General features: G+C 40.1%; 1 protein-coding gene across 1 annotated transcript in view; it reads right to left on the bottom strand.

Moving 5' to 3' along the window:
* Magt1 (magnesium transporter 1) overlaps positions 1 to 14,933 on the bottom strand; it is a 48,282-nt gene that overhangs the window by 10,855 nt on the left and 22,494 nt on the right. The window contains exons 3-8 of the mRNA XM_005369880.3: positions 9,602 to 9,719; positions 7,811 to 7,951; positions 7,208 to 7,348; positions 4,197 to 4,286; positions 3,542 to 3,605; positions 930 to 1,004 (exon numbers count right to left, since the gene is read on the bottom strand). Coding sequence (XP_005369937.1) covers positions 930 to 1,004; positions 3,542 to 3,605; positions 4,197 to 4,286; positions 7,208 to 7,348; positions 7,811 to 7,951; positions 9,602 to 9,719 — 629 coding nt within the window. The remainder of the gene's footprint in view (positions 1 to 929; positions 1,005 to 3,541; positions 3,606 to 4,196; positions 4,287 to 7,207; positions 7,349 to 7,810; positions 7,952 to 9,601; positions 9,720 to 14,933) is intronic.

Below are 14,933 nucleotides of genomic sequence, written 5' to 3'. Positions count from 1 at the left end.
CACACACACTTCTGTACTATTGGTGACCTTGTCTGTGAAGGACAATCACTCCATCATAGAGCTCTATCCCTAGGCCTGCCCATAGTTTTTTCCTGTTGTTTTGTTTTGGTATATTGAAGATTGAATCTAGAGCCCAGTATACTCTAGGCAAGTACTCTACAACAGAGTTAGTTACATGCCCAGTCCCCTTTTTACTTTTTTCTTTTGAGACAGGGTCTTACTAAGTTGCTGTCTGAGTTCCATCTCATTTTATAGACCAGTTAGGCCTTGAACTTGTAATCCTCCTACCTCACCCTCCTGAATGTATGGAATTATGGGCTAGTAGCATCAAGTCTGGTTCCTACATATACAGTTTTTAAGATGTGTTTTACAGATGGGGCTGGGTAAGTGGCTCAGTTGGTAAATCCTAATACTTGAAAGATGGAGACAAGAGGATCAGAAATTCAAGGTCAGTCAGTTCGAAACTGATCTAGGCTATTTGAGACCCTGTCTCAATAAATAAATAAATAAACAAACAAACAAACAAACAAACAAACCCCAGATGTTCTTATGGTTTTTTATTTTCTTTTATTTTAGTATTACTTTTCTGAGACAGGGCCCTGGCTGTCCTGGAACTTGGTCTGTAGTTTGCTGGCCTCAAACTCACAGAGATCCACCTGCCTCGGCCTCCCAAGTGCCAGGATTAAAGGTGTGCGCTATCATTGCCTGGCTACAAGATGTTCTTATGAGTGAAATGATGAACACAGAGGAGGCTGAGACAAGAGGATTGGAAGTTCAAGGTCATTTTGGCCACATAACATAGTTATCTCAAAATAAAAAACAACTGATCAAAGTGTAAAGAAATAGACTGTAAAGGGAAAATTAACTAGAGAGGTTTTTTTTTTTTTTGTATTAAAGGCAGAATTGGAACACCGTGACATGTGACTTACTCCTTCGCTTCCCAATATCCATGTCGGAGGTAGCAGCTTCACATAAAAGCACCATGCCTAAGGTAACCCCGCCATCTTAGAAAAACTGTTTAAGGAGAAATTCATATAAGCCACAAAAGACATACCACTTTCCTATTTCCAGTTTCTCATGAAGAGAATAAGATGAATTTATAAACCTTCAATTTTTTATTTTAAAACAGTAACCAAAACACTCTTATATTGCACAGTGTTAATTACTATAAAGATTAAATTGAAAAGTAAGGTTAAACCAGACATTTGGTAAAGCAAGGCCAGCCTGGGCTATATAAGACTCTTGTCTAAAAAAGAAAAAACAAAATAAAACAAACCCTGGCCCCATGCACCTGGTAAGGTGGTACATTTACTCCCAGCATTTGGGAGGCAAAGGCATGCACATCTCTGTGAGTTCAAAGTCAGTCTGGTTTATACAGTACAGGCCATCCAGTGCTACAGAGTCAGACCCTGTCTTAAAGAAACAAAACAAATGAATACCCCAAACTGGTACCCCCCCCCAAAAGAATTAAAGTTGAAAATACTTCAGTTTTGTAAAGTCAAATGTAATTTTTAAAAAATCCCACCTATGCTTGGTGGTAGTGACACACGCCTTTAATTCCAGCACTTGCGAGGCAGAGGGAGACAGATCTCTGTGAGACCAAGGCCAGCCAGGTCTTACAGAGGAAGTTTCAGGACAGCCAGGGCCACACAGAAAAATCCTGTCTCAAAAAAGCAAAACAAAACAAAAACAGCAACCACAAAAAATTCCACCTATATATAAAATCAGCTTTTTGGATATCATACCTTAAAACAAACTGCCTGATCACAACAGTTTTCCAACTTCATACACACTACAAAATACTAAGTAGTCACTGTTATCAATTTAACACCCCTGAAAAGGGCATACTTGAAATACACACCATTTAAGACAATAGCAACTCACTTTTAATAGAAAATAATCTCAAAAACTTCTTCAGATTTTCAACAAATAACATTTGGAGTACTAATTATGACTCAGATACCCAATTTTGTCTTATTCTAATGAAAAAGGAAAATCCCTCATGTGGCATGACCTTTTTCATTTTAATAACAGTAGCTATATAATTCAGAATGGAAATACTACTGTAAACAAAAAGCACATCACATGGTTGAATAATGAAATGAGCAGTATCAGTGCCTATGTTCTAGCAGAAAAGAGACCATCACCTGTACTTTTGTGAGTACTAGGAATGGTCACACACTGCTAATTATGTACATGATGCACACTGCATGCTACTGCATGTGGCTGTAATTAAGTGCTAAGAGTCAGGTGTTCTAATGAAGCTCTGTAACTGACTACATTCATCTCTTCATTACCATATTGTGCTCTCTCGTAAACAGCCTCCTGTTAGGAATGACTGTTCATTTTCCATGTTTTTAATTAATTAATCTGGTGTGTGTGTGTGACACAGTGTACCTGTTTGCACTTACGTCACAGCAGATGTGTAGAGGTTAGAAGACAACTGGCAGAAATTGGTTCTTTCCTTCAACCATATTGGTCCTGGAGATCCAACTTGGGTTGTCAGGGTGGGTAAGTAGGCACCCTGCTTGAGCCTTTGTTCCAGCCCAATGCTATTTTTGGTTTTGTTTTTTTATTTAATCTATTCAGCCAGCATTTTTCCTTTTACTTACTGTGGCTCTTATATCTAGGTTTTCTCTGAAGGACACTAGAAATCAGGGTCTTGTGCACGATAGGTGTTATACCAATGAGGTATATCTCAGTCCCAATTATGCTTTTAGTGTATTAAAATGACATTTCATTTTACATTTGTTAATTTATCTCTCTGTTTGTTTTCCTCGAGACAGAGTTTCTCTGTGTAATAGCACTGGCTGTCCTTGAATTTGCTCTGTAAACCAGAAATTGGCCTGCCTCTGCCTCATGAATGCTGGGATTAAAGATGTGTGACCCCACCCTCAGCTTAATTTTTCTTTATTTTTTTTTTTTTTGGTTTTTCGAGACAGGGTTTCTCTGTGGTTTTGGAGCCTGTCCTGGAACTAGCTCTTGTAGACCAGGCTGGTCTCGAACTCACAGAGATCCTCCTGCCTCTGCCTCCCGAGTGCTGGGATTAAAGGCGTGCGCCACCACCACCCGGCTAATGTTTCATTTTTTAAAGATTTATTTATTATGTATACAGTGTTCTGTATGCATGTATGCTGTAGACCAGAAGAGGGCACCAAATCTCATTACAGATGGTTGTGAGCCATCATGTGGTTGCTGGGAATTGAACTCGGGACCTCTGGAAGAGCAGCCAGTGCTCTTAACCACTGAGCCATCTCTCCAGCTCTTAATGTTTCATTTGAAGTCTCACCTAAACCTCATTTTTCTTCTAAATCCATACATCAATGAGCTAATCAACCTGGCTTTGCCAGACTAAAGGTTTGCCTCTTATTAGTCTATAAATTATTGGGTCAAGAAGGAAGACACAAGCAATACAATTCCCAAAAGGTATTATTGCCTGCATTAGGACAGCAGCTCCAACCAAATCTGTATAGAGAACATAAGATTGTAAGAAAATAATCAAATTAAAATGGAACAATAAAGACTTATTGTAAAAGGATACTGAACAGAAGAACAATGTGGGTTTCAGCTACAAACTGGGCCTGGCTGCTTCCATGGATATAGTTCTGGGAGAGGAAGACAAAAAGGAACCTTTAAATTATACATTGAATTGCAGTGTCCTAACCCTAAAATAAAGTATGTTAAACTTTATGAAATCATCAATTCACTTGCTGTATGTATGTACCAGACTTTGTTTGTCTACTAAAAGCTATTTCTATATTATTTACTTACTTCTTTCTTTGTATTTATACTATCTATTTGACAAAAGTGTATGAGAAAAATAATATTTAAGAGTATAAAACTATGAGGTAAAAAACAATGTAGACATGACAATAGGAACCACAATTTTCCAATTAATCACCATGTCTGATAGTGCCTAGCACAGTACTAGAAATAACAGATGCTCAAATAGTTGACTAATTCTTATATTTAGTTTGAGAATGATTTTCTTAGCCATCCTAGTCAAAAGAACTCAAAAAATGGAAGAAAGAACATCCCACTTTGGAAGACCACATGCTCTAATTGTACCTGAAGCTCCATAACAGGGATGAAGGAGGCAAAACTCTATCTAGTTCCTGTATATGCTGTCTCTGGCTTCACAGGGTAATCATATTACATCAACTTTGGTATATAATGCAAAGAAATGACCAACTTACCACATGTCCTGTATGGGGATTCTTATGAGCATATGGTGGTCCTCTTATATGGTTCCACATCTGACCAGATGTCATAGCAAGTACAAAACACTAGGAAACAAATATATTGGAATACTCATGGTCCAGCTAGCCCATATTGATTAGTTAAGCAGGTACATGAAAATGCTTATCCATTCAGGAAACACAAGACTTTATTTTTTTCAAAAAAATTATTTCTTTATTAAGGTTTATATTTTGTCAAAAGGATCACAATTCAACATCATTTCTGAAGGAATTTTAAACTATAAACAGAGAAGATTCAAAATTCAATATTGAGATACATTTGAAGCTGGGTGGTGGTGGCACATGCCTTAAATCCCAGCACTCGGGAGGCAGAGGCAGGTGGATCTCTGTGAGTTCGAGACCAGCCTGGTCTACAAGAGCTAGTTCCAGGACAGGCTCCAACGCCACAGAGAAATCCTGTCTTGAAAAAAAAAAAAAAGAAAATACATTCAAAAACATTTTCAAAAGAACTGTAACTAGGAATAGCGAGAATACACATATTGTTCTTGCAGAGGATATGAGTTTGGTTCCCAGGACCCACGATGGGTGGCTTATAACTTCCCGTGACTCCAGCTTCTAAGGAATCAAATGGCCCCGTCTGACCTCTATATATACCTGCACTTATGCACATAACCCCCAACACATACACACACGCTAAACATAAAATAAAATATAAAAAGAACTATAAACAGAATCAGTTGCTTGAAACTTTGGAAAACCTAGTAAGATAACGAGGGAAAGAAGCTCACTTTAAGACAGGAAATAAAAATATAGAAAATCTTAGGACCAGAAAGATGGCTTGGCATATAAAAGTATTTGTCACAAAAGCTTGACAATGTATTTGATCTCCAGGACCCACATGATGGAGGGTGATGAATGAACATGGGGTCTACTGAATTTGTACTATATGTACTAAATGAGCCTAGAGGAAGTGTGTCACTTGGGGCAAGCTTTGGGGTTTCAGAAGCCTAAGCCAGGCCTAGTGGTGTTCGTTCTCTCTCTCTCCTTTCTGCCTGTGGATTTGGATGTCGAACTCTCAGCTCCTTCTCTAGCACCATGTCTGCCTGCTCGCCACGATTCTTCCCACCATGTTGATAATAGACTGTACCTCTGAACTGTAAGCCAAGTACCAATTAAATGCTTTTCTTTGTAAGAGTTGCTACGGTTATGGTGTATCTTCACAGCAATAGAACACTGACTAAAACAGATCCATAAATTCTTATGTTTGAATGGTTGGTATCCAGTTGGCAGAACTGTTTGGAAAGTGTTGGGGCCATTTGGAGTCCTGGCCTCCAGTTGCTCTTCCCTGCTAGTGACCTTTACTTGGCCTTCTGATTTGTGCTACTGAAAGCTCTGTCCAGTTCTGCTTCCTGAGCATGTGTTGCCTTGTCCTTGATTGAAGATCAGGAGATGAGGTTTTCACCTGCTGGCCCACCTGACTGTGTTGGGTATATAAGCCTCCGTGGTGCGATTCAATAAAGGGCTTCTTTACCAGTGACTAGAGGTGTATGTCTCTGTGATGTCTGTGTGTGTTTCAATCTCCAGCCCCTTGTCTGAGGCTCACGAATGGTTCTATAGTGCAGGCACCGCAATACAGGAATAGTAAGTATCGTACTATCATGTAGTAAGCCGGGTGCTATAGGAAAGGATTTGGAGATGTGACTGTCTTGGAGGTGTGTCACTAGGGGTGAGTTTTAAGGTTTCAAAAGGATTATGCTGTTCCCACAATCTTCTCTGCCTCCTGACTGTGGATGACATGTGGGCTCTCAGCTGTTCCTTCACTCCACCATCATGAACTCTAGTTCAGTGAAAGGCTGTCTTTTAGAAGTTGCCTTGCTCAGGTGCTTTCAACCAAAACAGTGACCTGAGTTCAATTCCCAGAATCCAAATAAAAAAGCTGAGGGCACTGGCTAGACATTTGCTTCTCTTGTAAAATAGTGGAGTTTGGTTCCCAGAACCTCTGTTAGGCAGTTCACAAATGCCTATAACTCCAGGGATCCAGTGCCCTCTTCTGTCCTCCAGCCAACCTTGCTCTAATCAGTGAGACACCTCCCGAAAACAACAAATCCCAAGGTAGACTGAGCCTAAGGAAGAACACCTGAGTTCACCTCTGGCCTCCACACAAACGAGCACATACTCACATCTCCACGAACAAGCACCAACATGCACTCTCACCACAACAAAGATCGGGCTGAGTAAATGGCTCGGCGGATAAGACTGCATGCTGTGAAAACAAGAGCACCTGAGTCTAAATCCCCAGCATGGCTGGACATCCTAGAGAGTCCTTGTGTTGAGGAACAGACAAGAAGAGCCCAAGAGCTTGTTGGCCATCTGCTCTAGCCAAAACGGGGAGCTTCAGGCTCAGTACTAGATCCTGTCGAAGAAAAGTGGAGTCGGCTATGGTGGTACACGCCTTTGAACCCAGCGCTGGGGAGGCAGAGGCAGGTGGATCTCTGAGTTCAAGTCCAGCCTAATCTACAGAGTGAGTTCCAGGACATCCAGGGCTGTTACACAGAGAAACCCTGTCTTGGGGATGGGGGAAAAGGTAGAGAACAACAGAGAATGACTCTGGATATCCTCCTCTGGCCTATGCATGTGCAGTTGTATGCATGTACAAGTACATGTACACGCGTACGCGTACACACACACACACACACACACACACACTAAAAAGTATTTTTCACAGAGGTAATAGCTAACAGAACCCAAGAAAAAATTCTGGGTGCAGCAGTATGCGCTTGTAATATCAGCACTAAAGATATGGAGACAGGAGGCTCTCTAGGGATCACTAGTGAATTCCTGGTTCAGGGAGACTCATTTCATAAAATAAGCTGAAGAAGTGACTGAGGAAGACACCCAATAGCAATCTGTGGCCTATACACAAGCACAATAAAGAAAACAAAAGAAAAAGGGTAAAGAAAATAGATTAAGTTCTTTTTCAATCAACTTTTCTCTTTCAATTCACTTACCAAAGCTGCAAAAGCCCATCCAGTTTTATTAAAGAGGAATTCCATATTGCTTCTTCGCAGATACACAAGTCCACCAATAACAGCCAGAAGCAATCCCAACATTAGGGGTCCAGCATAATTTGGAGGTCTAATTACTCTAATCTAATGTAAAAGAGAGAGAAAAACATCCTAAGATATAAAATTTATTTTCTAATTAATAATAATGAAATGAAAGCAGTCAAAAACGTATTTTCAGGAAAAATATTTTTAACCATATTATTCCAATCGAAACTATACCCTAGAAATAATATGTAATAGGCACGGTATTATTTCAGTTAAAACACAATACCCCTTAGATTAAGAAATTTTGCCAAGTACACACACTTATGGTCAGGAAAATGGTTTCTATTCTGAACTCAACAGGCTAAGACAAGGTATTTTATAATTTTAGTCAAGATGAGTAAAATTTTTTAATTTTTATCAAGATGATCCTATTAAATCCTACTTATGAAAGATCTACCAAATGATTCCATCTCAGTGACATGAAGACAAGACCAGCTATGACTCCCAGTTCAGATTCAAAGACAGTGAAAAAAAGACTTTTTGTAAAGTAGGGAAACTTACATTGACATCAGTTCTGTCTGCGATCCAGCGAGCAATCTGTTCAGCTGAAAACCCTCGCACCTGTAACTCGTATGTATCAGCCCTTTTGGGTTTTCCTTTTGGAGGAAAGTTGATGAAAGTTGGAGCGGAATTCATGTTTAGCTGAATCAAAAATAGTCCATGGAAACATAAGTTACCAAGAAAATAACCTTAACGGCAACTAATTTTTAAAATTAAACATTTTTTTTAAGACAGGGTTTTTTTTTTTTGTTTTTTCAACCAGGCTGGCCTTGAACTTGCAATAATCCTCCTGTCTCTGCTTGCTGAGTGCTAGGAATAAAAGAATGTACCAACATGCCTGGGAGAAATTTAGGCTTTTCACACACATGAAGATCATGATTATCTAAGGAGCGTTGTGGAGTAGGCTTTCAAATGCAAGGCTACCCCCTGACTGTAACAATTACATTTTATTATCCAAATAGAAATTTCTATGTAACATACAATTTTTTTTAACTTGAATAGGAAATTTCCCATACCAGTTATTTAAGGTTGCTCAGAAATTCTTAAAAAGTTAAGCATACATTCATGACACCTAAACTTATTTTATATGGCTGTTACAACCTCATGATACTAAAACAAGAAGAGTTCAGGTTAAAGGACTGTTAGAGCAATACTCTGAGTTTAAGGCAAGCTTGGACACTTGGCAAGACCCTGTCTTGAAATAAAACACCAGACATGTGGTCACACATCTGTAACCCCAGCACTGGAGAGGCAGAGGCAGGTAGATATTTATGAGCTGGAGGTCAGTCAAGTCTGCACAGCAAGTTCCAGAATAGGCACCTTCCAACTGCTAGGAGTATAGGAACAAGTGCCTGGCTTGTTCTTTATATATTTACAAAATAAAATTTGTGTAAGTCCCAGAAAAACAAATTCTTAAAGGACAGGAACAACCTTCTGTGAAATAAGGCAATTATCTGGAAGACAAGGCTGTATTCTGGAGCAGAGATGATGTTGGGGGAACCAGATTGATCCCAAGCTATGTTGACTTTGGATTGACCATCTTGATGAACCAGAACTGAGAAAATGATCAGATGACACCTTCACCTGGCTGTTTAATTAATTACACATACCTCTCCCCACTGCCCAATTCTTCTGTTTAAACTAGTAGCAATAGAAGGAGCCACTAGTCATCTGTTCTTCCCACATTGAACAAATTCCTCTCTGCTTTACATGCACACACATGTGTGTGTGTAAGTTATCAGGTAGGATGATGAACACTTATAGTCGCAATATTTGGGAGATGGAGGAGAAAGGATTGGAAGTTTGTATCCACCCTTTGCTACACAGACCATGCCACACAACACACTTAAAAGTGTACACAGACCATGCCACACAACATACTGGTTGGCATTGGTTACTGACTTTTTTTTGATTAGTCAAATTTTGCTTTTAGTTTACTAACTACTCTAGCTTTTGCATTAAAGTATTCCTATTTAACTTCTTAACAATATTTTTAGATTTATGTGTATGAGTGTTTTGCTTGCATGTATATATGTGTACTATATGTATGCCTGCTGCCCGTGAAGACTAGAAGAAGGCATCAGATTCCTTGGAAGTGGAGTTATGGATGGTTTTGAACTACCATGTGGGTGCTGGATATCAAACCCAAGTCCTCTGCAAGAGGAATGAGTGATCTTAATCAAGTAGCCATATCTCCAGCCCCACTATTTAACTTCTTGTAATCATCAAAATTGTATTTTGCTTTATCCATGCTTTATTCCTGTATACAAGAAAAAAAATCAAACATCTTACCATTTGAAATACATCAGAACCTTCATCAAAATCTACCATGGCAAAAAATATTCTGTTGGTAAATGCACTGGAGTACCGCCAAGAGTTTGCCAGAATCTGGAATTCTTCATCAGCTTGCCTGAATAAAATCAGATTGGTGGGGAATAAAGCAAAAAAATATATGAAACAATTTAAAAATCAACCCAGTTTATCAGCAGTAAAACAAAACCTAATTAAGTAATAGCAATTTGTTGCTGTTGTTTTTTTGAGACAGGGTTTCCCTGTGTACCTGGCTGTCCTGGAACTCACTCTGTAAACAAGGCTGGCCTTGAACTCAGACAGTCACCTGCCTCTGCTTCCAGAGACCTGGGATTAAAGGCATGTGCCACAACTGTCTAGCATAATAGCAATTTTTATTAAAAGAAATATTAAAAATTATTGGCAAGCTGGGTGGTGGTGGCAGCACATGCCTTTAATTCCAGCTGTGAGGGAGGAAGAGGCAGGTGGATCTGAGTTTGAGGCTGGTCTGATCTACATATTAAGTTCAGGACAGCCAGGGTTATTACACAGAGAAACCCTGTGTCAAAAAAAAGGTTATTGGTACATAATTCAGGTTTAGTTAGAACACAGTCAGTTAGAAGACACTTTAAGTATAAAAGAAGCCTCACATCTAAGTGATGGAAATCTCACCAGAAATTAGTAATTACATGACTCCATTTCATGCTTTATACTTTTTTTGTGGTTTTTTGAGACAGGGTTTCTCTGTGGTTTTGGAGCCTGTCCTGGAACTAGCTCTTGTAGACCAGGTTGGTCTCGAACTCACAGAGATCCGCCTGCCTCTGCCTCCCGAGTGCTGGGATTAAAGGTGTGCGCCACCACTGCCCGGCCATGCTTTATACTTTTATACTGTTTATTTTTGAATCCCAAAACAATTTTTCTTTTTTTAAGAGTCATTTATTTATTTAATGGGCACTGGTGTTTTGCTTGCATATATTCTGTGTGAAGGTGTTGGATCCCTTGGAACTGGAGTTACAGACAGTCGTGTGCTGCCATGTGGATGCTGGGAATTGAACCCAAGTTCTGTGGAAGAACAGTCAGTGCTCTTAACCACTGAGCCATCTCTCCAGCCACCCAAAACAATTAAAAAAAATTTTTTTGAGATGGGGGTCTCACTAGGTAGCCCTGGCTATTCTGTAACTTTGTAGACCAGGCTGGCCTTAATTTACAGAGATCTGCCTGCTTCTGCTTCCAGATTAGATGTATGTGCCACCACAGCCAGGCTCCAAAACATCTTTGGTAGTCACAAAACAAAGAAATGCAGCTAACATCCTCTATACACTATGAAGGCTTTCCCTCCTTTGGTGGTTTTTCCCCTAAGACAGTTTCTTTGTGCAGCCCTAGATGTCCCGGAACTAAAGGATTTATTTCTAGGTACATATGTCTGTGTGAGGATGTGTGCACATGAGTGCCAGTGCCTACTGAGGCCAGAGGCATCAGATCTACTGATCTGGAGCTGGAGTTACAGGAGGTTGTCAGCTGCCCAACAGGGGTTCCTAGAACTGAGTTGGGTACTCTGCAAGAGCAATAATGGGCTCTAACAGCTGGTCTCTCTCCAGCCAGTGTGCTGCTTCCACTCTTGTTTTTAAGACAGGGTCTTGCTGTATTGCTCAACCTATACCACACTACTGGTCTCAAATGCTCCTTCTGTTTCAGACTCCTTGTAGGAAGGAGTATGGGCATACAACAATTTTTGGGTTTGGTGTTGGGGATTGAACCCAGGGTCCCACATATTCTAGGCAGGAATCTAACACTGATTTATACCCCAAATTCTCACAATTTTGAGACCCTAAATCATCAGGCAAAGAAGATCTAACAGCCTACCTTAAATATCAAAAGTATGTAACCAGACAGACACAGTGGCACAGGCCTGTAAAACTAACGCTCAGAAGGCAAAGATAGTCAAAGTTAAAACCCTGCCTGCTGTTATAGTAAGTTTCAGAACAGCCAGGGCTACACAGTGAGACCTTGTATCAAATTTTTAAAAATTAAATAAGATCTGGAGGCTGAGAAGATGACTCAATCAGTAAAAATGCTTGCCTTGAAAGCATGAGGACATTAGTTCATCTCCCAGAAGTCATTTTTTTTAAAGATTTATTTATTTATTATGTATACAACATTCTGCCTTGATGTATGCCCGCACGCCAGAGGAGGGCGCCAGATCTCAGTATAGATGGTTGTGAGCCACCATGTGGTTGCTGGGAATTGAACTCAGGACCTCTGGAAGAGCAGCCAGTGCTCTTAACCTCTGAGCCATCTCTCCAGCCCCAGAAGTCATTTTTAAAAAGCAAGAGTGGTGATAGCCTCCTAATTGCAGCACTTGGGAAGCAGAGACAAGCGGATGCCTCGAGCTGGCTGGTTAGCTAATCCAGCCTAACCAGTGTGCTCCAGGCAAAGGAGAGACCTTGCTTCAAAGGAGGTAGACAACATTTCTGAAGATGATACCAAATACTCAGGCCTCTACACCCAGGCACACACATGTACCCACACACATATGAACACATGTACAAACCCTCACACATACTCTGAGGCACAGATGCTATTTTGGTAAGTAAAAATACAATCAGATGAATTATTACAATAAATGACAAGAAAAATCTAGGGACTTGAGATGAACAAACCTTCAGTTATCCTTGAATTTTCCTTTATGTTTTCATTTTATTTTTGTCTCTTTTTTCCTTTTGGTTTTTTGAGACATGGTTTCTCTGTAGCTTTGGAGCCGCTCCTAGAACTCACTTGATAGACCAGGTTGGCCTCGAACTCAAGGAGATCTGTCTGTCTCTGCCTCCCAAGTGCTAGGATTAAAGGTGTGTGCCACTACTGCCCAGCTTGTTTCATTCTAAAGGTCTGTTTAGTTACATGTTTTTCCCATATGTATATGTCTTTATCTTACTTTTTTTCAATCCTTTGGGGTTAAATCTAAGTAACATAAATGCATAAACATACTTATTTATCAAAGAAAGTTTGGGGGTTCTAGTATTTTTGTTTTATTTTTTAACTCTTTATTCTTCTAGAAAACTTTTTTTGGTTTTTGAGACACAGTTTCTCTGTGTAACAGCTCTGGCTGTCCTGGAAATAACTTTGTAAACAAGGATGGCCTGAATCCACCTGCCTCTGCCTCCCAAGTGCTGGGTCTAAGGGTGTGTCTCACCACCACCCAGTTAGAAAACATTTTTTTCATCTGTGATAAACTTTTTAATTCCATCCTTTTCTATTCTGTATGTATTTTAGTGCTGGAGACTAAACCTAGAGTCTATTTCATTTTGACATGCACTAATCTGTTCTCTATCCACATTTTGTAAATTTTGTTCAGTATCCCAAACATGAACATAAGCAAATCGTATGTTTTAGTGTCTAGAGATGAAATCAAAGGATTCATACCAATTGTGGGACCATAATGAACAAATTTACAGCATAAATATTCAATCCTGGCATTGACTACCATATTCCTGATGAAAAGCTATTTGGAGGGGGAGAGGTAGTTGCTATGATATGATGGTGGCACAGAGACTGTGCCAACTAGCCTATGGTCCAGTGGCACGCTAATGCCTCAGCAAAACAGTTGTAGCTCCTCAGACACACATAGCTAGAAGGCTCCACTCTGGAAATGATTTGTCTCATACTTCCAGTTCCCCTTATACCTCTTCCTCCATTTCTAGGCAATGAATTGGTTCAAACATTTCCTAAGGACAAGGCTGGCATGATGGCTCAGCAGTTAAGAGTATTGTTTGTTCAATTCCCAGCACTTATGTGAAGGCTCACAACTGCCTTTTAACTTTAATTCCAGGAGACTTGACGCCCTCTTCTGGCCTGTGGGCCCTTCACTCAAGTGGCACACAGACATATATGCAGGCAAAACACTCACCCACGTACAACTGTTTTTAATTACATAAGGGGTTAGAGAGTTGCCGCTACTGTTAAGAGCTTACACTGCTTTTGCAGAGAATCTGAGTTTGGTTGTAAGAACAACATCAGGCAGCTTACAAGCATCTGTAATGGATCATGTTAGCCTCTATAGGTATCTACATTCACATGCCAACTCCTCTGAGCCAATTCACCAGCCCTTGAAAGGGAGTTTTACACTATTTCATTTAAGTTCCACCTCCTCTCCACCTATACATAATTAAGAAGAGAACAAAAGTGGCTGGAGGGCTGGAGAGATGGTTCAGCGGTTACGAGCACTGCCTGCTCTTCCAAAGGTCCTGAGTTCAATTCCCAGTAACCACATGGTGGTTCACAACCATCTGTAATGAGATCTGGTGCCCTCTTCTGGCCTGCAGGCAGAGTACTGAGAATACATAATAAATAAAAATCTTTTTTAAAAAGTGGCTGGGAAGATGACTCAGGTATTAAGAGAATTTACTGCTCTTGTAGAGAACCTAACTTTACTTCTCAGTACCCAGGTCAGGTGGTTCACAACCACCTGTAACTCTAGCTCCAGGAATATCAAATGCCTCTGGCCTCCGAGGGAACCTGAACTCATGTGCACATACCTCTGTATAGATACACATAATAAAAATCAAACCTTTAAACAATAAGGTTGGGCATGGTGGCCCACACATTTAACCCTAGCATCTGGGAGGTAGAAGCAGGTTGATCTCTGTGAGTTCAAGGCCAGCACAGCCTACATATTATCAAGTTTCAGGACAGTCAAGGATATACAGTGAAACCCAGTTTAAAAGAAATACAGTAAAATTCCCTTTTAAGGGCTGGTGAGCTGGCTCAGGGGGTAAAGGAGCTTGCTGCTGAGACTTACAATCTAAGTTCAATTCCTGGGACCTATAGCTAGAGAGAGACAACCAACTTCCACACCTGTTTTCTGACCTCTATATACTTGCATAATATTCATGTACACACAAATAAATAAATAAATCCCCTACAACAAACTATAACTCTACTTCAGAAATATAAAATAAAACCCCAAAAGAAAAAAGTGTGAAATTGAAAGCATTTATAAACCCTTCCTTTTGGAGTACTGGGGATTGAACCCAGGACTTTTTCTAATGCTAGGCAATTGTCTACCCTGATATCCTGAGCTACATCCTCAGCCTAAAAGTATTTGTAACATGGGGCCAGGAGATACTCAGTGGGGTGGAAGAAAGTACTTGCCATGTAAGCCTGTTGACTTGTGTTCTATCCCTAGACTCTATGGTGGAAGGATCCTGTTGGAAGGACAAAATTGACTTCTGAAAGTTGTTCTCTGGCCTCTACATGTAACACCGTGTACACAAATGCACTCACTCACACGTGCATGTACAAATACATAACAAAAATTATGTCACAGTCGGGCAGTGGT

The sequence above is a fragment of the Microtus ochrogaster genome, unplaced genomic scaffold (genome assembly GCF_000317375.1).
Source record: "Microtus ochrogaster isolate Prairie Vole_2 unplaced genomic scaffold, MicOch1.0 UNK65, whole genome shotgun sequence".
Taxonomy (NCBI): Eukaryota; Metazoa; Chordata; class Mammalia; order Rodentia; family Cricetidae; genus Microtus; species Microtus ochrogaster.
Note: the sequence above shows the minus strand (reverse complement) of the source record. Positions and strands in the feature narration are given on the sequence as shown.